The following is a 23392-nucleotide window of genomic DNA, read 5'->3' as shown; positions in this document are numbered from 1 at the left end:
CTGCCTGAAAAACTCAATGGTCCAAGCAGCACCCGTGAAGGCAAAGGGATAGTAGACATTTCGGATTAAGATCCTGCATCGGACTGAGAGTGTGGAGGCAAGATATCCAGTATAAAGTGAGAAGAAATCCAACTGAATGAATTGTACCATTTGTTGCACTGCTGTATTTGGATCTTTTATTATGAAAATAACTGGATTGACAACGTAATAGTTATTGCAAAAGCTGGTCTCACATCCACAACATCAGTGTACGATCAGTGAACAAACATATGTTTTCATTATGAATCATGGATTGGCTCAAAATTACTTTCTTTATTGATATTTCACCTGAAGTAAACTTTGCACAACATCTTCTGCTTTTGAAGTGTCTTCTATTCTGAAAATGTAATCCTTTGAGCCCTAGAGAAGATGTTGATAAAATCACATCAATTAATAAATTACTTTGAAACAGTTCATTTTCCAATTTCTCCTCTATATTTTACTGAATACACATTGGTTATTAAATCTCAAATTTCTGCTATTTTTCAATAAGTTTGGACTCAATGAGCAATAACTCCCTTAAAAAGGATTTTCTTTTTCTTACAAAGCATATCGGCATTTAAAAATATTGGGTCTTCACAAGAATTCATTATGGGAAGCAACTCTGTTCAGCGATGAAGATCTCAGCGATGTTGCCAGGTCTCAAAGACCTGAACTGTGGGGAGAGATTTGTTACATGATGAGTTTATTCCTTGCACTAGCACAGAAGGTTGAGAGGTGATCTTAGAGGTATACAAAATCAGGAGGGGTTTTTATCACAGAGTATTTTATCCAGAGTAGGAGAATCAAGAACAGAGATTTAAGGTGAGAGGGGAAAGATTTGATAGGAACCCGAGGGGCAACATTTTACACTCAGAGGTAGGTGTGATATGAAACAAGCTGTCAGAGAAGGTAGCAGAGGCAGGTACAATATCAGCATTTAAAATACACTTGGACAAGTACATGGATAGGAACGTTTTAGAGGGATATTGGCCAAAGGCAGGACTGATGTAGATGGGGTATCTTCATCAACATGGACCATTGGGCATACACAAACTGTTTCCACACAGTATGACTCTATGACCCTACGTGTCAGCAAAGGCTAAGACTGCAGTGTTTCAATTCATGTCGACTTTAAAATATCTTCTTAAGTTTCCTCAGCAAAGCACCCAGTGAACCAGAGCACGGGTGTGAAAGGGTGAAGTGTACACAAATCTAAAGTGAAAATTAAGTCTAGTAGGAAGAGCATGATAAGGCAAATGTGAGGAATGCAAAGCTAAACTGTGCGTCTTGACCCGAAACATCACCCATTCCTTCTCTTGAGATGCTGCCTGTCCTGCTGAGTTACCAGCATTTTGTGTTTATCTTGTGTGTATTATAATGCAAGAATCCTTACTAGTAAGCAGTTGAACAGGGACTGTTGATTAGCACATGGGAATATGATGCTGTTGCTATCACAAAACATGGACAGGTACATCAATAGGAAAGGTTTGAGGGACTTGGATAAAATATAGGTAAATGGAACTTGCTTAGATGGGGCATCTTGGTTGGCATGGATTGGTTGGGCAGAAGGGCCTGTTTTCGCGATGTATAACGCAACCTTTCAGGGTACAGAATCTTTGGACATGATTGTGGGTGGTGAAGTGCAAAAGAAGAGGAAGTGTAGTATTACTTAAGGAGCCTATTACTAGTAATAACAATGGATATCATAGAATCGTTACTACCCACCTCATCCATGACAACGATAATGTCTATTTAGAATAATCCCTTATTTACAGTAAGCTCATATCCTTTTACATCTTATCAAAGTACCTGTCAAAATGTTTGTAAATGTTTTAAATGTATCTGCCTACACCACCTCCTCTGTCATCTTGTTCCAGATATTCACCACCCTCAGTATGAAAAACATACTCTGAAATCGCTTATAAATTCCACATTACCCACCACCCCCACCTTTGCCCCAATCTTAATGTCCCCTGCCCCAAGAAAAATATATCCCAAAAGGATCATCAGTTGAAGCTATATGGTTTGAGCTTCGAAACAAAAAGGGGGTGATCACTTTGCCAAGGGTATTGTACAAACCTAAGAATAAAAGAGTTATAGTAGTTGGCAATTTTAATTTCCCCAATGTTAACTGTGATCTCTTTAGTGTGAAAGGTTAAAATGAGGTGGAATTTTTAAAGTGCGCCCTGGAGCCAGCTGTGTTTTTGAGTCAGTTTACTAGAAAAGGACCAGACTTGATTTACTCTTAGGGAATAAGTTAGTCTAGCGGTTGGAGTATCAGTGGGACAGTATATTGGAAATAATGATCATAATTATAAGTTTCAATATAGTTATGTCAAGGGATAAGGATGGTCCAGGAAGCCAAGGCTGTTATGGGAGGGAAGGAAAGAGATTGTTGACGTCCTGACATGAGTTTTAAATCTTTGCTAGGCACAGATGAGGTGCCAGATAAATGTAGAACAAATGCGATCCCTTTATGGCTTTCTTGGGGGGAGATCACGTTTAGCCAATTTGAATTCTGCAAAGAGCTAATAACGCATATTATCTTTTGGGAGGTCTCTAGTATAATCCCATCAGAGTGATTATACCTTTTTATTTTTGAGATCTTCCCAGATTGCCTCAGTGAATGAACCCTTTAGCATATCCTCTCTTGAGTGCCTGTTACATTCTCCCTGGTTTGTAATGCAACTGCTCCACTTATTTTACCTCCCTCTCTATCATATTGGAAACATCGAAACCCTGGAATGTTGAATGGCCACTACTTCATAGTTCCATGCATTGATCCAGGCTCCAAGCTAATCTGCTTTACCAATAATACTTTTTGCAATGAAATAAACACAGTTCAACTCCCATCAATTTTACCATGTTTATTAACCTCATCCTGCCTGACATTTCTTTTGAACTGATGGTCATAACTTCTACCTTTCCATTAGTCCTTCCTTTTTGCTTTTTCCCAAAAAGCAATAGAAAATCAATGTATTAAACAGTTGAAAACATTGTATTTCTATTGTTTAACAATGCAATGAAATATGTAATTTATGCACATTAATTATTTTTCAGTCGCTTTAGTGCCTTTGTTTTTATTTCTTGTTAGAAATGTTTTGCTCTTTCGCAAGATTAAATATGGTACATACATACATATAATTCAATGGTTCAATAACAAGTTTATAAGTAATAAAAATAAAAATAATTATCAACCTACTCTTTCCATTTTATATGGAGCCACCACACTTTGTTCTTTGATTAAACAGATCTAAAGAAGAGAATGAAACAAATGAATGCTGTTGTAACATACTGAAGTTTACATTTCAAACTTGAGGTCTTCAAGTGACCAAGATTTTAGCTGGTTGCTCGCAGATCTGCGGATTACTGATCAGTCAAGTGAAATGCAATAGGCATGTAGATTCTAATGAGTGTAATCAAGTACCACAATTACAACATTTTCTTTGCAGCCTTTATGGTTTGCCCCAAGTTTTTCTCTTACCTCGCCCACTCTGCAAATTATTTAAGATATTTGCGCTCCTCTAATTGCCGGCCATGCTTTCAGCTGGAAGAACATGAGCTTTGGATTCCCTCTCTATGTCAGCAAAATACCTTTAATTGCAACAATGTTTACGGCATCTTTTAAGGAAAATGCTTCTGCGTAAAAAGGGGGGGGGGTTGAGAAGGGGGGGGTTGAGAAGGGGGGGGTTGAGAAGGGGGGGGTTGAGAAGGGGGGGGTTGAGAAGGGGGGGTGAGAAGGGGGGGGGGTTGAGAAAGGGGGGGGGGGTTGAGAAAAGGGGGGGGGTTGAGAAAGGGGGGGGGGGTTGAGAAGGGGGGGTTGAGAAGGGGGGGGGGGGTTGAGAAGGGGGGGGTTGAGAAGGGGGGGGTGAGAAGGGGGGGGGTTGAGAAGGGGGGGGTTGAGAAGGGGGGGGTTGAGGGGGGGGGGGGGGGGGTTGAGAAGGGGGGGGTTGAGAAGGGGGGGGGTGAGAGGGGGGGGGTTGAGAAGGGGGGGGGGGGGGGGTGAGAAGGGGGGGGGTTGAGAAGGGGGGGGTTTGAGAAGGGGGGGGTTGAGAAGGGGGGGTTGAGAAGGGGGGGGTTGAGAAGGGGGGGGTTGAGAAGGGGGGGGGGGTTGAGAAAGGGGGGGTTGAGAAGGGGGGGGTTGAGAAGGGGGGGTTGAGAAGGGGGGGGTTGAGAAGGGGGGGGTTGAGAAGGGGGGGGGGGTTGAGAGGGGGGGGGGGGGGTTGAGAAGGGGGGGTTGAGAAGGGGGGGTTGAGAAGGGGGGGGGTTGAGAAGGGGGGGTTGAGAAGGGGGGGGGGTTGAGAAGGGGGGGGGGGGGTTGAGAAGGGGGGGGGGGGGGGTTGAGAAGGGGGGGTTGAGAAGGGGGGGGGGTTGAGAAGGGGGGGTTGAGAAGGGGGGGTTGAGAAGGGGGGGTGAGAAGGGGGGGGGTTGAGAAGGGGGGGTTGAGAAGGGGGGGTTGAGAAGGGGGGGTTGAGAAGGGGGGGTTGAGAAGGGGGGGTTGAGAAGGGGGGGTGGAGAAGGGGGGGTTGAGAAGGGGGGGTTGAGAAGGGGGGGTTGAGAAGGGGGGGTTGAGAAGGGGGGGTTGAGAAGGGGGGGTTGAGAAGGGGGGGTGAGAAGGGGGGGTTGAGAAGGGGGGGTTGAGAAGGGGGGGTTGAGAAGGGGGGGGTTGAGAAGGGGGGGGTTGAGAAGGGGGGGTTGAGGGGGGGGTTGAGAAGGGGGGGGGGGGGGTTGAGAAGGGGGGGGTGAGAGGGGGGGGGGGGGGTTGAGAAGGGGGGGGGGCTGAGAAGGGGGGGGCTGAGAGAAGGGGGGGGGTTGAGAAGGGGGGTTGAGAAGGGGGGGGTTGAGAAGGGGGGGGGGTTGAGAAGGGGGGGGTTGAGAAGGGGGGGTTGAGAAGGGGGGGGGTGAGAAGGGGGGGGGGCTGAGAAGGGGGGGTTGAGGTGGGGGGGGGGGGGGGGGCTGAGAAGGGGGGGGGCTGAGAAGGGGGGGGGTTGAGAAGGGGGGGCTGAGAAGGGGGGGGTTGAGAAGGGGGGGGGTTGAGAAGGGGGGGTTGAGGGGGGGGGGGGTTGAGAAGGGGGGGGGGCTGAGAAGGGGGGGGTTGAGAGGGGGGGTTGAGAAGGGGGGGTTTGAGAAGGGGGGGGGCTGAGAAGGGGGTTGTTGAGAAGGGGGGGGGTTGAGAAGGGGGGGGGGGCTGAGAAGGGGGGTTGAGAGAAGGGGGGGCTGAGAAGGGGGGGGGTTGAGAGGGGGGGGTTGGGGGGGTTGAGAAGGGGGGGGGGGAGCTGAGAAGGGGGGGGCTGAGAAGGGGGGGGGCTGAGAGGGGGGGGGGGGTTGAAGGGGGGGGTTGAGAAGGGGGGGGCTGAGGGGGGTTGAGGGGGCTGAGAAGGGGGGGCTGAGAAGGGGGGGGGCTGAGAAGGGGGGGGGGTTGAGAAGGGGGGGGTGAGAAGGGGGGGGTTTGAGAAGGGGGGGGGTTGAGAAGGGGGGGGGTGAGAAGGGGGGGGTTGAGAAGGGGGGGCTGAGAAGGGGGGGGGTTGAGAAGGGGGGGGTTGAGAAGGGGGGGGGCTGAGAAGGGGGGGGTTGAGAAGGGGGGGGTTGAGAAGGGGGGGGCTGAGAAGGGGGGGGGCTGAGAAGGGGGGGCTGAGAAGGGGGGGGCTGAGAAGGGGGGGGGGGGGCTGAGAAGGGGGGTTGAGAAGGGGGGGGGTTGAGAAGGGGGGGTTGAGAAGGGGGGGTTGAGAAGGGGGGGGGCTGAGAAGGGGGGGGGGTTGAGAAGGGGAAATGGCAGGTAAGCGAAGGAGATGGCCCACGGCTGTCCTCAACTGCCTGTAAGTAAATAGCAACCCCACTCCACTGCACTACGAGTTAAAAAGACCCATGCCGACCCAATTTTACTCGCAGAAAATTTTTCAATATCCTAGCTGAGGCCGCGAGTTGGCGGGAGTCTCCCTCGAGCATGAAAGAGAGTTCAAGCCACCTCATACGACCTCCTAGGACCGCGTGTCGACCATGGTGCGAGTTTGAGTTCAGGGCAAACTCGTCTAAACTCGCAGCTTAGGTCGTTCAAGTGGGACAGGGCCTTTACATAAAACACCTGCAAAAAAGGTCTTTTGAGTAATATGACAATATAAATTTTCTGTGAAACAATCAAGAGCCACAAAGAGACACTAGAAAAAAATCGATCACTTCGCACATCTCAAGAACCATCTGCTAATAAAGGCAGACATTGACAATGAAACTTTCACTTTCAGTGCCATCTGTGAAAAAATACTTGAAAAACCTTCCAATATACTGCCAGGTTAAGTGAGCCACCATTATTGTCTGCTCCCCGGCCGGCTTCCCCAGAGTTGAAGGATTAATTACACTTTGTCAACTCCCATGGGTAGGACTATATTGCTCACATGCTTGACAAAAGATTCTCAAGACAGACTCTCTATTCTGAGTTCTGCTACTGATTGGCAGAGAAATTGATGCAGGATATTCTCAAAATCTCCTTATAAAGGTGACATTCTCAGATACTTTTGAGAATCCCTGGCCTATGTGTGCTCAATGTTGAGATGGAGCATTTAGAGCGTTATTGAGAACCCTGAATTTGTTTGTTGCCCACTACAAAAGTGGAAAATGCCTGTTGCTTCCCCATCAAGTACTTCCAGTCCTATTGACTAAACTTTTCACTCCCCTAACTTTCTTCAAGTTAAAGGTTTAGCCATGGGAACTTACATGGGGCCCAGCTAGACCTGCGTTGTCGTACATTACGTCAAACTGGTCTTGTTCCAAACGTACAGTGGCACCATCCCCAACTATTTCTCTGCTACATCAATGTCTGCATCGAGGTTTCATGAACTTTACCACTAACTTCCACCCTGCCGTGAAATTCACTTTGACTATCTTAGACACCTCTCCCCTTTCTCAATCTCTTTGCTCTTTGTCTTCATAATAGGGGACAGACTATTGACTGGAATCTAAGCTAAGCCCCCTGATTCCCAGTTCTCTGGACCACACATCCTCCCACCCTGCCTTTTGCACAGACGTCATCCCTACTCTCAATTTCTCCATTTCCGCTGCATCTGCATCCTGTAGTTTTGCTCTTACTCCCCCTCCTCAAAGAGGGAACAAACATAAAGTTCCCCTGGTCCATACCTTTCACCCCACGGGCCTTTGCATCCAACACATGATTCTTCAACATTTTCGCCATGTTCAACTTGATCCCACCACCAATCACATCTTCCATTCCCCACCCCTTTCCGGTGGGACAGAATTTCACGTGTACTCTCTCTAACCTCATTTGCTGTATTCAGTGCTCCCGATGTGGCTTATTTTACATCAGCCAGAACAAGCATAGACTAGGTCACCATTTCGCCGAACACTTGTGCTTAGTCCATCAAGGCCTGCTGGACCTCCAGGTTGCTAACCATTTAACTCCCCTCCCCACTCCCATACTGACCTTACTGGCCCGGGCCTCCCCCATTGCCAGAGTGATGCCATACACAAGCTGGAGGAATAGCACCTCATATTCCGCTTTGGTAGCTGCTATCTCAATGGTATTTCTTCAATTTTAGGTAATTAACCAACAACATATGCCCCCTCCATCTCTCCCCCCCCCCCTCTGTTCCTGTGCTCCATCTCTCCCAATATCCCATTCCCCCTTTACCTAGTTCCCTTCCACCTGTATCTCTTCCTCCGCCTTCACATGTTATGCTTCCCTCCTTATCTCGCAACCTTTTGTTTTCTTTTCACTGGCCTTTAAGCATCTCTGTACACCCATCCACCAATCAAACCCTCCTTACCTGTAACTACCTACAACTTGCCTGGCTTTTTCCTGACCTTTCTTATAACTTTCTCCCTGCCACCTACTACAATCAGTCGGAAGAAGGATACTGACCCAAAACATCATCGATCCATGTCTTCTGGAGATGCAGCCTGACCCACTAGGCTACTCCAGTACTTTGTGTCTTATTTTGTAAACCAGTATCTATACTTTCTTGAGTCTACCTCCATTCCTATCTTTGCCAATCTGCTTATCAGGGCCAAATGAACTGAAGTGGAAACAGGTTTTCCATGAAGGACTCCACAACAATAATGTGCACACAGAAAAAAAAAAGAGCAGAAGTTACCAGAGCTTCTTACCTGCTGGCATGTAATGCAGAATCCACTAATTCGATTTCTGGAAAAGCAGGATTTATTACAAATAAATATAAGTTTAGAACCAACTATTACACTTCAAATTGAACGTTAACCTAAATGTGAATAAAACTGAACTTACTCTTCATAAAGATATCCAGAGTTCTTATCTTCTATCTCTTCAATTCTGCTGCAGTCTCTGAATGGGAACTATAAATTTTCCAAGGTCAGTGTATATCAACGATACTAATCTCTAACATTATAGGCATGGATGAGAATTAAAACAAATTACTTAGTAGAAGATGGGCATTAGACCAAAAATCGACGATGGATTCTAAATATAATTCTTCACAGTAAAAGTGGAAATATTCCAATCCTACTTTAAAATTGCACAAATATGACGTTATTTTATAAATTGGGTATTCCTAGTCCAAGACTTGTAACCTACTAATGAGAATCAATTTCAAAAAAATGTTTTCAAACTGAATGAAGATGATGTTTTAATATCTCTCAAACTTTAGAATAGAATAGAATAGCCTTTTATTTGTCATTCAGACCGAAGTCTGAACGAAATTTGAGTCTGTTCCTGGACTTTTCATGGACGTTAAAACTCCCCTCTATGGTACACTGCGTCCCAAGACTCAGCTGTGTGTCCATTCTGCTATTTAGTTACTTAAACCCTAAGAATTTCATCAGCTTACAGCCCATCTCAACAGGCTGGTTTGATAGTTTTTTTCAGTTTAAGCCACAACTGGTTCCTGTCTAAAATGACACACATAGGCAGCAATATATTTCTTTATTGGTTTGGGTCATGGAAATCTTCAACTATTGTCTGTTCCTGTCTTGCTACACAATCTACATACCACCAAGAACTACAATCCCACAGAAATATCTTCACTGACGAATACTCCAATTCCCTATCTGTTAAATGGAACCTGTTACCATAAGGACTTTGCCCTACATTCATCAACTTTATCACACTCTAGCACCTTGTTTCCCTCCCATTTTTTCCATTTCATTTCAATAAACTTCCAATATAAAAGTAACTTAATAGCTATATAATTGGCCTTTGTAACTTAAACGTTTTGTTTACATTTGCATGCATGTGTAGACTAATTCTGGAGGAATTCTAGACTTCAGGGGCTTACTAATTGTGGCATACCCATCAGTGGCATAACTACTCAGTTAGCCAAAAACAGAAGAATGTAAATATGTCAGGTGATACCAGGCCAGAGCAGGCTGCAGAGGTTTAGAGGGATAAAACAACAAGGAGCTTTCAAAATAAGAATGAAAATGTTTTGAAGGGATAAGTGTGCAGTATTTTGCAAACAGCTCTACAACCACTATTTACTGTTAACTGATTGTAGGCTATTGAAAAATTTAACCAAAGAGAACATGAGGAATTTCCAGTCAGGTCTGACTTTTCTGTCTTGTTTAAAATATATTTTGAAATACAATTAAAAATATATAGTTAGATTGATATTTCTGATCATAATAAAGTTCTGTACTAACTTCTAAAAAAATATGCATGTTGTTTATTAAGGAAGTTTTCAGTACATCTTCCATTCATTTGCCTATAACTTTATTTCCATTACACCAATTCATTACGAAATTAAACTGAGCTAAAGATTTTACATTGCTTCTAACGTCTTCCATATACTGGCCGATGTGTTTTTCCTACTTAATCTACGCTTTCTGTTATGTGCAATCTTATTCTTGTTTGTTCACACATCATGCCACCACCCTGCAGCCTTTTATTTTTAAATGAACAACCCCAATTTACAGCATAGGATGACTTTTTTTAACATCATATACTTTGTCAGTCTAATCAGTATTTCTGTTTGAACAACTGTGATAAATTTTCTTCCTCTTTTATTCTTAATGAATGCAAATTGCAAACCATCACCTAAAAGGTGTTGACATGCACAAAGTTGTACAACATGTACAGCAAAAGCATTCCAACATGCCAACTCGAAAGATTTCATACTTAAATTTTGGTGAAATGGTTAGCATGAATGCTTTTGCATCAGCTGTCTGATGGCAATTTTGGCAACTTTTTATTATTTTCTGAATCAATCCTTCTTTCACTCTCTATTGTCCACCATCTTTGAACATTTTGCATTTATGTATTTTTGCACATCCTCTCCTCTTCCCTTTTGAAAAGATATTGGGTGGTGTGGATGTCCTGGCATTGTGAGAGAAGGAAGGGTACCATTAGAGCAATAGGATAGGCTATCTGCAGGATTTGGCTCATTAGGTGTATCTACTGAGGATAGTTATTGATTGCATCATTACAAAAATCTGACCAAGGCAAGGGGCAGAAGATGATATATGCAGAGAGTAAATGTAATATAGAGGCAAGTGTACCAATGAAAATAGCACCAACTATGTTGGAAATAGAAATAATTAGCTGAAGAACTAAAAGGGGAATAAATTAACAGCGAATTTAAATCACGTCATTTACACTCAACACTCACTTTTAAAAAATAAGTATTATGCAACCCGTCATTTTTTTCCCCAAGTAATGTGCAGATATGCAAATATTGATTAGGGTACATAATGGATTAAGAATGTAAAAATACATCATAAAAACAGCACCTTTAAAATTGGTTCTGATATTTGATCTGGTTCAAAGATCAATGATTTGGAACAAATCTTCAGGGAGCCTTTGATTGTTCTGCAATAAAGACACAATGCTGATGTCAGATGTGTTATGATGCTAATTATTACAATGAGCACAAACAGTACGATCTCTTTCTCTGCCCCACATTGAATATATGGTTGAAAAAAGTAGAAAGTGCTGAATAAATGTTCTTTAGCTGAATTGCCACTAAAATATGGGTAAAAACAGATGAAACCAATGGAGGGACTTAAAGGCTGAATCAGATGAACGGAAATATAAATAAGGTCACAAAGTTGTACAGCATAGAACAGGTCCTTTGTCCAACCACATTTATGCCAACCATCATATCTATCTTTAAACTAATCACTTTTACCTGCATTAATACCATACCCCTCTATGACCCGCTCATTAAGTATTTGTCCAGATCCCTTTTAAATGTTGCTACCATTCCTCTGCAACATCCTCCAACAGCTCATTCCAAACACCAACTGATCTTTGTGTGAAAAATGTCTCCTTAAATCTATTCCCTCTGGTTTTAGACACTCCTACCATAGGAAACAAGCTCTGTCTACAGTGCCCACTGTCTAAAGACCCATCATTTATTTATTTGCCTCTGTACTCCACAATTTAAGATTTGTAATATTAAAAAAATCACATGTGGTTAAAGTGCACAATGTCAGATTTTATTAAAGGGCATTCTCATACATTTTGGGTTACAGCTGGGCTTATACATAGTCCCCCCATTTCATGTGTCCCAAATATAATGTTTGGGACACATGGATTCCCAGGATTTGTAATTGTTCAGGTGTGTTTAATTGCCTCCTTAATGCAGGTATAGGAGAGCTCTCAGCGCCTAGTCTTTCCTCCAGTCCTTCCATCACCTTTGGACACTTTTATTGATGTTTATCAAATTGAGGACCAATGTTGTGCCAATGAAAGTCAAAAAAGCCATTATGAGACTGAGAAACAAGAATAAAACTGCTAGAGACATCAGCCAAACCTTAGGCTTACCAAAATCAACTGTGTGGAACATCATTAACAAGAAAGAGAGCACTGGTGAGCTTACTAATTGCAAACGGACTGGCAGGCCAAGGAAGATCTCCACAGTTGGTAACCATATATATATATAACCATATAACAGTCAAATTCTCCCTATAATAAAGAATTGTACAGGAGCCTACCAGGGAGAAGGCAATTTAGTGTTGTGTAAAGAACTGGATTTAATTAGGGAACTCGAGGTAAAGGACCAATTAGGAGGTAGTTTTAATCTACAATTTGAGAGGGAGAAGGGTAAACTGGAGGTGTCTGTGTTACAGTTGAACAAAAGGGACTATGGAGCCATGAGGGAGGGGCTGGCCAAAGTTGACTGGAAAGATACCCTAGCAGGGATGATAGTGGAATGACAATGGCAGGCATTTCTGGGAATAATACAGAAGGTGCAGGATCAGTTCATTCCAAAGAGGAAGAAAGTTTCCATGGGGATTAAGGGTCGACCGTGGCTGACAAGAGAAATCAGGGACAGTATAAAAATAAAAGAGAAGTACAACATAGCAAAGAATAGCAGGAAGTAAGAGGATTGGGTGATGTTCAAAGAGCAACAGAAGATAACTAAAAAGGCAATAGGGGGAGAAAAGATGAGGTACGAAGGCAAGCTAGCCAAGAATTTAAAGGAGGATAGTAAAAGCTTCTTTAGGTATGTGAAGAGGAAAAGATTAGTTAAGACCAAAGTTGGACCCTTGAAGACTGAAAAAGCGAATTTATTTATGGGGAACAAGGAAATGGCAGATGAGTTGAACAGGTACTTTGGATCCGTCTTCACTAAGGAAGACACAAACTATCTCCCTGATGTATTAGTGGCCAGAGGATCTGGGGTGGCGGAGGAACTGAAGGAAATACACATTAGGCAGGAAATGGTGTTGGGTAGACTGATGGGACTGAAGGCTGATAAATCCCCAGGGTCTGATTTCTGCATCCCAGGATACTTAAGAAAGTAGTTCTAGCAATTGTGGATGCATTGGTGTTCATTTTCCAATGTTCTATAGATTCAGGATCCGTTCCTGTGGATTGGAGTGTAGCTAATGTTATCCCACTCTTTAAGAAAGGCGGGAGAGAGAAAACAGCGAATTATAGACCAGTTAGCCTGATATCGGTGGTGGGGAAGATGCTGGAGTCAATCATAAAAGATGAAATAGCAACACATTTGGATATCAGTATCAGGATCGGTCCAAGTCAGCATGGATTTACGAAGGGGAAATCATGCTTGACTAATTTTCTGGAATTTTTTGAAGATGTAACTAGGAAAATGGACAAGGGGGAGCCAGTGAATGTAGTGTACCTGGACTTTCAGAAAGCATTTGATAAGGTCCCACATAGGAGATTAGTGGGCAAAATTAGGGCACATGGGGGTAGAGTGCAGACATGGATAGAAAATTGGTTGGCAGACAGGAAACAAAGAGTAGAGATTAACGGGTCCAAGTTAGGAAAAGAGGAAGTACAATGGGATCCGGGGGGGTCCTTATTCATCAGTCAATGAAAGTAAGCATGCAGGTACAGCAGGCAGTGAACAAAGCGAATGGCCTTCATAACAAGAGGAGTATAAGAGCAAAGAGGTCCTTCTACAGTTGTATAGGGCCCTAGTGAGACCATACCTGGAGTATTGTGCGCAGATTTGGTCCCTTAATTTGTCCACTCTAAATAAAACTATATATAACTTAATAACCATGTAGAATTTGAAATGGTCATGCAAACTTGCAATGAAGCATGAAATTAGTCACCAGGAGATTAGAAAAAGCATCTGAAGAGACAGCAAAAAGTCCCCCTCCCCCTTATTACCAAATCAGAAATAACAAACCTACCCATACAATAACTAAAAATGCCTAAACCGATTCAGCTGTAAACTGTGAAATCCAATAACCTAATGTGACTAGGTGAGTAAAAATATAATTATTGATTATTTTGAGATATATCTTACAAGAACAACATGATAGTTGTTTTTCCACCTTTATTTGTTCTTAGGTTGGATTAAAAATAAATAGGACTGTGCAGCATTTACAAACATTTCATACAATAAAGCTGATATAAGGTACTTAGGGTGGGTATCGATTAATTATAGACAACAGATTAAAAAAAAAAAAATCTAACCACACTGATTCACTCAGGGTGTATCATGATCTGCTCTACGGTATGAAGTGTATAGCATAAATTGCACTTCCAGAGAGTAGTTTCTTCAGCGGACCACAAATTTATTTTAAGAGCAGAATATAAAGTGCTGGAGAACTCAGCAGTTCAGGCTGGATCTATGGGGGGTCCGAAGAAGGGTCTCGACCCAAAACATCACCTATTCCTTCTCTCCAGAGATGCTACCTGACCCACTGAGTTACTCCAGCATTTTGTGTCTATGGAGGGAATGGCTAGGAGACGTTTAGGGTCGGGTCCCTTCTTCAGACATTTTTTAAGGGGTTGGGAAAGGTCGAAAATGTCACGTATTTAAATATGTTGTTACGAATATAACTAGTAGTGTGGGAGAAAAAAAATTCCATGAGCCATAGTTGTCACATACATACCCAAAAGTAGAAATGTAGAAAGTTAGTGTGTAAACAAAATAGATATTACAAGCTTTGTATTCTCCTTGTACCAATCAAATGCCAAATTCAAAATTCTATATTTTGAAAATGGCAAAGCAAAAAGTAGCATGTTCTCTAGAAAGGCTTATCCTAAAATAATTGATCGGAAGGGTATGATTTTCAGTCAGGACATCTATATTATTCAGTCAGTGAGCTGTAGATGTAATGTGGACGCCATGACGTAATCACGGGCATTTCAGGATGGCGTGAAAAATTACCCATGACGTACTACGGCTTTTTCGCCAAGTGCAGTATCTTGCTCAGCTCTATGATCTTTGATCATAGTCTCCCAACACTTATACTCAATGCCTCAGCTTCCATTCTACTCTGTTCACATGGTTTCCTGTTTTTAGTGAACCATACACATGCATCATGTTTCTGTTCAGCAACATTCCCCAGGGCACTGCCATTCACTGTCTATGTCCTGCCCTGGGTTACCTTCCTACAAAGCATCGCTTTGCACTTGTCCATGTTAAAATGCATCTGCCATTTGCTTGCTCACTTTCTCAGTACATCTACATCCCTAACCTTTAGTCCACTGCACTCTCAATTGTGGTGTCATCTGCAAACTTATGAATCTCACTACTGACATTTTCACGAAATCATTAAAATATCATTAAGGCAAGGATAGCAATGCTTTGCTCTGCATGCAACAGTAACTTACTGGAATGACCATTTATCATGTGATTGTGGACGACGGCAGATGATTACTTCACTATGAACCTAAACTAATATTTGAAAATTTGCCAAATCAGATGGCAATTATGTGCAGATCTTTACCGTCAATTCTGCCCTATTCGAGGATGAGTTAAAAAAAAATATATATACTTTCAATAATGTTCCAAGGAAAATGGGCAAAAATATCACAAAACATCTATTTCACGGTGCAAGCACGAAATACACCATGGTTTCAAACGTACAACAAGCTTAGACTAATTTTCCAACTTGCAAATAACTTTTGGGAACATTTTCCCCAAATTAGTCCTGCTTCTTCTTTATAAGTTTATTTTCTATATAAAAGTTCTTCAGTACAGAGCCTGGTATTTGTCAAGCAATGGACAACTTGAGATTGGAACAGCTCTGTTTGAATATACCAATAAAAAGTCTGGTTGCAAGGATTTAACCCAAAACATCAACCATCCTTACCCCCCCAGCCCCACTCACCACATCCAACACCATAGATGTCGCTCCACCTGCTAAATTCCTCCAGCAGATTATTGTATCAATAATAAGAAATGGGTACCAATAACACCGCATAAAACTAGAGTTCATATGTACAGTACCTTTTCTCTCCTTTGTTGTTGGTAAATACATGATAAAATGTGTGATGGTCAAAGTAATACTCTTCAAGGTCGAGCAGCAACAGAGTAAACCTATTTGGTATAAAAGAAATGAAGAAAAACAGAACACGATAAAGAAATGATCTATTGCCATAGAAAGCTGCATATCCAGATCAGTTTAAAATATAATGGAAGGAACAGCCATTAAATTTATTTGATGTGAGATCTCCTATGCCATACTCACCTGCAGCTGTTGATTGCACAAGAACACAAGAAAATAGCAATGGGAGGAGGTCACCTACCCCCTCAAGCTTGCACACTCCAGGTTTACTCCAGGCCTCAATTCCTCCTCTATGCCAGATCCCCTTAATCCTCAATCTCCCAATTAAAAAATATAGATCTACCTCCACTTTAAACATTTCTAATGATCCTGCCTCCACAACTCTCTGGGTTAGAGAATTCCAGAGATTCAGAACCTTCTGCAAGAATCATTTTCTATGCACCTACATAAACCGGTTTTGCCGAGGGAAGTCGACGTATAGTTAAAACAAAACATGTTTTAAAGACTTTTAGACCAACAGAACTTTCAAATATTTAATACCTCTAGCATCCCAATAATGTACGAAGGTGTATTCCACATTTTCGCCAACAATCTTGACACCATACAGTAAAAATGTGGGAAATAAAGACATGCTTTAAGGAAGGAAGAAGTAGAGAGTTTTGGCAGAATCTGAATTGGCAGTGAGGAATGAGTTACAGGCTAGAAATATAGGTCCACACATACCTTGGAGGGTTATAGTGATGGAATAGTTGACAGATGAGGAATGAGGGGCAGATGGAGTGTATCTTGGAATTTGACATCAATGACGGGAAATGTAAAATCAGGGAGCAAGTGTGAATCAATGCTGTGGCTCTGGCCAAAGAGATCCATTGGAGGCAATTCTCTGGCTAGAACTCCAAGTGTGTCAAAAAACTGAAGGAGAAGAGAAAGATAACTTCTAACAAGGTCTTTTTCCACGAATGACTTGGATTATAGGCATTTCCATCAATGCTTACCCCAATTAAACACTTTTATTCCACAATAATTAACATTGAAATAATGCATCTCAGGTCCACAATTAATCAAACCTGAGAAAAAGATGTTATGGTAAGTGAAAGAAACAGTGAAACCAAGATCAAAATGGTTCAGGTGCAGGGTGGAGACACCAGCATGGTGGCACAACTGGTAGAGCCGCTGACTCACAGCATCAGAGATTCTGGTTCGATCCTGACCTCGACTGCTGTGCGTTCAGAGTTTGCATGTATTCTCGATAATCATGTGGGTTTCCTCCCATATCCCAAAGATGAACACGTTTGCAGGCATCTAAAATTGCCTCTAATGTATTGGGAGTGGATGAGAAAGTGGGATAACATGGAACTATTGTGAATGGATGATGGAAGGACCTATTTTTAATGCTGTATCTCTAAACTAAGAAGTGCAGATGCTGGAATCTTGCATAAAACACAATTCAGGTTAGACAGCATCTGTGGAGGGAATAGATAGGTGGCGTTTCAGGTAAAGACCCTTCTTCAGGACAATTAATTGGGGAGGGGTGTGGGGATAGCTGGAGAAGAGGCAGGGGTGGGACAGAGCATGGCAGGTTATGGGTGGATACAGATTGGGAGAGTATAATTGACAGTTGGGTGGACAAAATCTAGAGACAAAAAGAAGACAAATGGTGTTAATAAGGAGAGGAGAGTGAAATGTAAAGTCAGTGGAAGAGATAAAGGTGGAAGGGGACAGAGGGGAGGGAAAGCGGGGGTGGAGAGAGGGAGAAATGGGTGCACACTGGAGTGTGGGTGGGGCTGATGCTGACACTAAATTTCCAGTTTGCCCCTCCAAGGAGTATAGTCATAGACAATATCTTAAACTAGGGGTGGCACATTGGAAGAACTGCTGCCTAACAGCCCCAGATAACTGGGTTTGATCTGGCTTTGGATGCTGTGTGTTTGTGAAGTTTGCAATTTCTTCCTGTGACTATGTAGGTTTCCGCCAAGTGCTCCAGTTTCTTTGCACATCCCAAAGACGTGCAGGTTTGTAGGTTAATTGGCCTCTGTAAATTGCCCCTAGTATGCAAGGAGTGGATGAGAAAGTGGGATAACATAGAACTAGTGTGAACCAGTGATCGTAGGTCAGCGTGGACTTGTTGAGTGGAAGGGTTTTTCGAACAATTAATCTGGCCATTTCCTAGCCATCGCTTCTCACTAAGTGCATCAACATTGATGTCAAAGATCAGTTCCCAAACCATGATACTGAGTTGGATGATCAGCCATGATCATATTGAATGGCGGTGCAGGCTCGAAGGGCCGAATGGCCTAATCCTGCACCTAATTTCTATGTTTCTATGATGGCAGATGGGGTTCAATCAGTCAATGTTGGAATTGTCCACAGAGGTCCTGACCCTTTCAGATCCCAAACTTTGTATTGCACACCAGCTGCTGTATAGATTTCACAAAGCAAGGTCGTGATCCAATGGCAGAGGAAGGGGAAATGTAAGACAACTGAAGATCTGGTTATGTCCCATGGGTTTTAATGCTCACACGTAATTCAGCCAACACTTGGGTGCAATCCTGTGCACCTTAACACAGGATTACATGCATGCCAACCATTGAAAGGAACAAGCCATGTTCAGAGTGCAGTCTCAAAAAGAATCGTCAATATAATATTTAATTGGGAGGTCATAACATTGGATATTGCAAAGTCTAGGGACTATTAATGGCCTGACTAAATATTTCAGACTTTTACTTCATAACCAGCCACATCACGCTGTTCACTGCACCATCAACTCTGACATTTATCCAACCTAAGTGAAAGATTGCGCAGTACGTTCTGTCCACAAAAAGCAGGATAACACCGATTCAACCACTTTCTGCCCCATCAGTCTACTTTCAACATCAAAGAACAGTTAGAAATATTTGATGGTATCATGCACTAATTGTTCATCAACGTGATGGTCAGTTGGATTTTGTTAGGAACGCTCAGGTCCAGAACAAAACAGCTCTGATCCAAATATGAACAAAAGAACCAATATGAAAGTTAGCACGACAATATCTTATAGAAACATATAAAATTATAAAAGGACTGGACAAGCTAGATGCAGGAAAAAGATTCCCAATGTTGGGCGAGTCCAGAACCAGGGGCCACAGTGTTAGAATAAAGGGGAGGCCATTTAAGACTGAGGTGAGAAAAAACTTTTTTACCCAGAGAGTTGTGAATTTGTGGAATTCCCTGCCACAGAGGACAAATCACTGGATGGATTTAAGAGAGAGTTTGATAGAGCTCTAGGGGCTAGTGTAATCAAGGGATATGGGGAGAAGGCAGGCACGGGTTATTGATTGGGGACGATCAACCATGATAACAATGAATAGCGGTGCTGGCTCGAAGGACCGAATGGCCTCCTGCACCTATTTTCTATAATACAAAAGCCACACCTGCATTTGGCATTGTAACATAAAAGTCAATGGGAATCCGAAGGAAAACAGCCTCGTACAATGGAAGATGTAGGTCAATTTCAGCTAAGGCATTGCTGGAAGAGTTCTTCAGAGAGGTCACAGAAGCAGAAAAAAACATGGAAAATAGTAATAGGATTAAGTCTGCTCTGCCATTCAATAGGATTGTGGCTAGCCATTTAAATTTCCTACGCTGTTCCTGCTTTTTGTCTTTTAACCCTTGATCCATTTGGCTATATAAATATTATTACTCCTTGCATATACTTAATGATCTGACCTTGAATTTAATTCTGTGTTCAATTTAGTTACCTAAATTTGTACAATTCAGTATTCATACCATTACTGAAGCAGAATATAAGGTGATACTCCTCTAGTTTGTGTGTGCCCTAATTCCAGCAATGGAGAAAACCCAACCAGAAGGGTTGGAATGGGAAGTGGAGTTAAAACAGTTAACAACCAGGCGATCCAGCAGGCCTGCAATTTGTATATTTATTTGTAAACTAGCATCTGCAGTTCCATGTGTCACTCCTTCCTTTCATACTTTCTTTCTACTTTGACTAGCATGTGCCACAGATCCAACTATCTTTAGCTGTTTCATCAATGTATTTTCCTCCAATAAGATGGGGTGCTCATTGGTGATTGCTCTTATTTATTCTCTTGTTCACTTACACTCACAGTCTGGCTCTTATCCAGCAAGTTGTATATCAAATTCAGGGTTGGGCTAAAACAGCTGCTCTAAACAAGTTCTTGGAAATGAGCATCTCCAATGAGAGAATCCAATCAGCTTTCAGTGAGCTTTAATAACATCACCAATACTGACCTGTTCCACTGCCAACATCCTGATGTCACTTACATTGAAAAACACAATGACAATGTCATTGCTATAAGAACAGGTCAAAAGCTGGTTACTCAGTACATCCTTGATTATTTCACATGTGGCAGAATGCCAAGTAAGGAGAATTATGAAATATAAGCCACTGTTTGGATGAGAGCATCTCCAAAAACACTCAAGAAGCTTGACAGGATGAAGGAGCCCACTTGATTTTTTTAGAGGTGGTTGCCAATTAATCTTTGTCATTGACACCCCATTGTTACAAATGAAAGGCAATAACTTCTCGTGGCTTCAACATCATCACATCCTAAACACAACTTCCACTACCTCAAGGAACCTCATGGACGTAATGGAATCTACTATCAGATCACACAACAGCCTGGTTTGGACCTATAACTCACCACTTAAATAACTGGATCAAAATCCTATTGCTCCCTTCCCAACAACACTACAGGAACACCAACTGACTAATTCAACATTATCTTCTGAATGGCATTTACAAATGTGCTTTACATTTTACTAGTAGCCCTGCGTAATCACGTGCAATAAAGAAGTGTTTGGAACTGTTCCACCCACTGCATCACAACTGGTTAGACACCATGGACCAACACCACCAGTGTTTTCTTGGTTCTTGGTTGAAATCAATATACGGGGAAGTACTGAACAGGCAGCAAAAACAGTTGGGCATGGTGTTCCTGCCTTGTCCACAAGATACGAGGAGTTATAAAATAATTTGTGCATGTCTATTCGAAAAATAGGTAACAACAACAAATTTAAAGTTGCAAACGACATCATATTAGCAGTCATAGAATAAGTTTTGTGAAATCATTAATAGTTGCAGCCATGCGGCAATCATATCAACTCTGGACCAAATCTGCAGGAAACTCCCAACAAGAACAAACTGACTCGACCGCAGCCTGAATGCCGAACCACGAGAACCAGAGGGTTCTTTAATAATGATTCAAAGTTAAAACTTTGAGATTAAAAGTTAAGGCGAAATCTGGCTTGGATAAGCGGCAGAAAGCCGACGTCAGGCTCCTGCGCGGCCCTGCTCCGGGCACCGCTCAGCGGCTCAGCGGCGTGGGGAAGGCGGGCCCGTGCCCGGTGCCGTGTGCCGTGTGCCGGGCCCCGGCAGCTGTCAGCTCTGCCCCCGCCCGCCTCCCTCGGGCCTGCTCACCGGCCAACCCGCTCTCTCCACCCCGACATCACCCTGAGCGGCCAAGCCCACCGACACACACCTCTCCTTGCAGCGCAGCTGCTTCTTCACGAACGCCATTCGGACATGAGGAGCGATCGGCACCGACGCAGCGCAGACAGACAGACAGACAGACAGGCAGCCGGCCGGTACACAACAGGAAGCGGCGACCGCGAGCCCGCCCACCGGCAGGGGGAGTACACGAGCCCGCCCACCGGCAGGGGGCCGCACGCGAGCCCGCCCACCGCTACATCCCCCCCACCGCCACTGGATCCCACCGCTACACCCCCCCCACCGCCACTGGATCCCACCGCCACCGGATCCCACCGCCACCGGATCCCACCGCCACCGGAGCCCACCGCCACCGGAGCCCACCGCCACCGGAGCCCACCGCCACCGGCGCCCACCGCCACCGGCGCCCCCCGCCACCGGAGCCCACCGCCACCGGCGCCCACCGCCACCGGCGCCCACCGCCACCGGCGCCCACCGCCACTGGCACCCACCGCCACTGGTACCCACCGTCACCGGCAGGGGTAACGCCAACAAGCCCACCGCCACCGCGATCACCGCTGCCCACCGGCAGGACGAGTGCTGGCCTACACACCTGCCTTAACCCCGCCCACGGGCAGGGGGTGGCACCAGCGCCACCTCTGCCCACCGCCATTGGTATTACCCATCTCCGCAGAGATGTCGACCCTTCCACTGCCAGCTGCATCAATGCTGCCCACTTCTACTGTCAGGAGGTAGCTACAGCCTCACCCATTCACCATCAGCACCATTGGCATTACCTACCTCCCTGACCTGGGGCACTGCTCCTAACGTGCTGCATGGCCCAGTACTATCTGCAGGAAGCAGCCGCAGCCCTGTCCGTCGCCTCCGATGGGACAGCATTTAATCATCACCCATCGTCTCTGACGGGGCCGGCTCTGGCATCACCCGTTGCCACCGATGTGGCAGGACTGGCATTTGGTGGTTTTGGCATTGGCAACATCAGCAGTGGTGGGTCCCACCTCCAACCAGCAGAGAGCAACACCAGTGCTGCCCATTGCCAGCAGTAGGGAGTGGCTGTGGCTCCAGCACAGCCCACAGCCCCTGGTTAAGGTGTGTGGAGGGTGCGGTTGCAATATCCTCACAACTACCAGCAGGCAGTGGCACTGCACCATCCACCACCACCCATAGGGATCAGCTCTGGCACTGACAGGGGGCCATTGGAGGGAGCAGCAACACCAAACCCCAGCCAGTAGCAGGGTTGATTCCAGTACCATGCAGAGCCAGCAACAAAGAACCCACCAGCACCTACAATGACCAGCAGAGAATGGCCATCACCAGCCTCATTCACCAGCAGAGGCTTGGATAGTACCATCCACAGCCAACAAGGAGGCCTGTAGTTTCAACACTCCTCCCAGCTGCCATTGCAGGGCAATCAGGTACTTACACAGTCCCAAACAGAGTCAATCATCAGTGTTTTATTGTCATATGTCCCAAAACTAGAAAATGAAGTTCTTACTTTCAGCACCACAACAGATAATTAAGCAGACCTCCATTGCCACTGTCAGAGCTATCTCTTCCTAAGCAGTCCTTAAGGATGGAGGATAACTTGCTTCTACACCAGTTTTGTAGGTTCTGAGGTGGCAAATGAGGTCCATGTGACATGCACAAACACTCCACAGATGGGGTACGGGGTAATGAGTGGGCAGTTTGCGACAGAGAGATAGAATCTAATTGAATGGTGCCAGAACAACAATTTTGTTCACAAAGTGAGCAAGACCAAGGAGCTGATTGTTGACTTCAGATGCTTAAAGCTGGAACCACTAATCTGTTTTCATCAACTGGGTGGTGGCGGAGAGAGTGAACAGTGTTAAGTTCCTGGGTATCTCTGTATATCTGTCTTGAGACAAGCTCATCAATGCATCTATTCCTTAGAAGATTGAGGAGATTCGGTATGTTGACGAATATCTTTCACATTTTTACAAGTGTACAGTAAAGAGCATACTGACCGGTTTCACCGTGGTCTGGTTCGGCAACTCGAACATCCAGGAAGGAAGGAGACTGCAAAGAGTGGTAGACACAGCCCAGACCATAACATGTACTGAGATGATTTCATGAAACGTTCAGGAATTGGATTGAAATGGTCCCAGTGGAATCAATGGCATCCAAAGAGAGAGAGAGAGAAGGAGAACCAAGAGAGAAATCGGCTGAAATGTTGAATTGCAGAAACTC

At 44.2% G+C, this 23392-nt stretch overlaps 1 protein-coding gene across 1 annotated transcript in view; it reads right to left on the bottom strand.

The window, feature by feature from the left end:
* nsmaf (neutral sphingomyelinase (N-SMase) activation associated factor) overlaps nt 1-21365 on the bottom strand; it is a 95964-nt gene extending 74599 nt beyond the window's left edge. Inside the window, exons 1-7 of the mRNA XM_055634019.1 lie at nt 21216-21365; nt 15660-15749; nt 10729-10807; nt 8273-8340; nt 8137-8173; nt 3224-3274; nt 328-399 (exon numbers count right to left, since the gene is read on the bottom strand). Of these exons, the coding sequence (XP_055489994.1) occupies nt 328-399; nt 3224-3274; nt 8137-8173; nt 8273-8340; nt 10729-10807; nt 15660-15749; nt 21216-21253 (435 nt within the window). The 5' untranslated portion in view covers nt 21254-21365. The remainder of the gene's footprint in view (nt 1-327; nt 400-3223; nt 3275-8136; nt 8174-8272; nt 8341-10728; nt 10808-15659; nt 15750-21215) is intronic.
* Between the last annotated feature and the right edge of the window lie 2027 nt (nt 21366-23392).

Source organism: Leucoraja erinacea, chromosome 4 (genome assembly GCF_028641065.1).
Source record: "Leucoraja erinacea ecotype New England chromosome 4, Leri_hhj_1, whole genome shotgun sequence".
Classification (NCBI taxonomy): domain Eukaryota; kingdom Metazoa; phylum Chordata; class Chondrichthyes; order Rajiformes; family Rajidae; genus Leucoraja; species Leucoraja erinaceus.
This window is presented reverse-complemented; position numbering and strand designations above follow the sequence as displayed.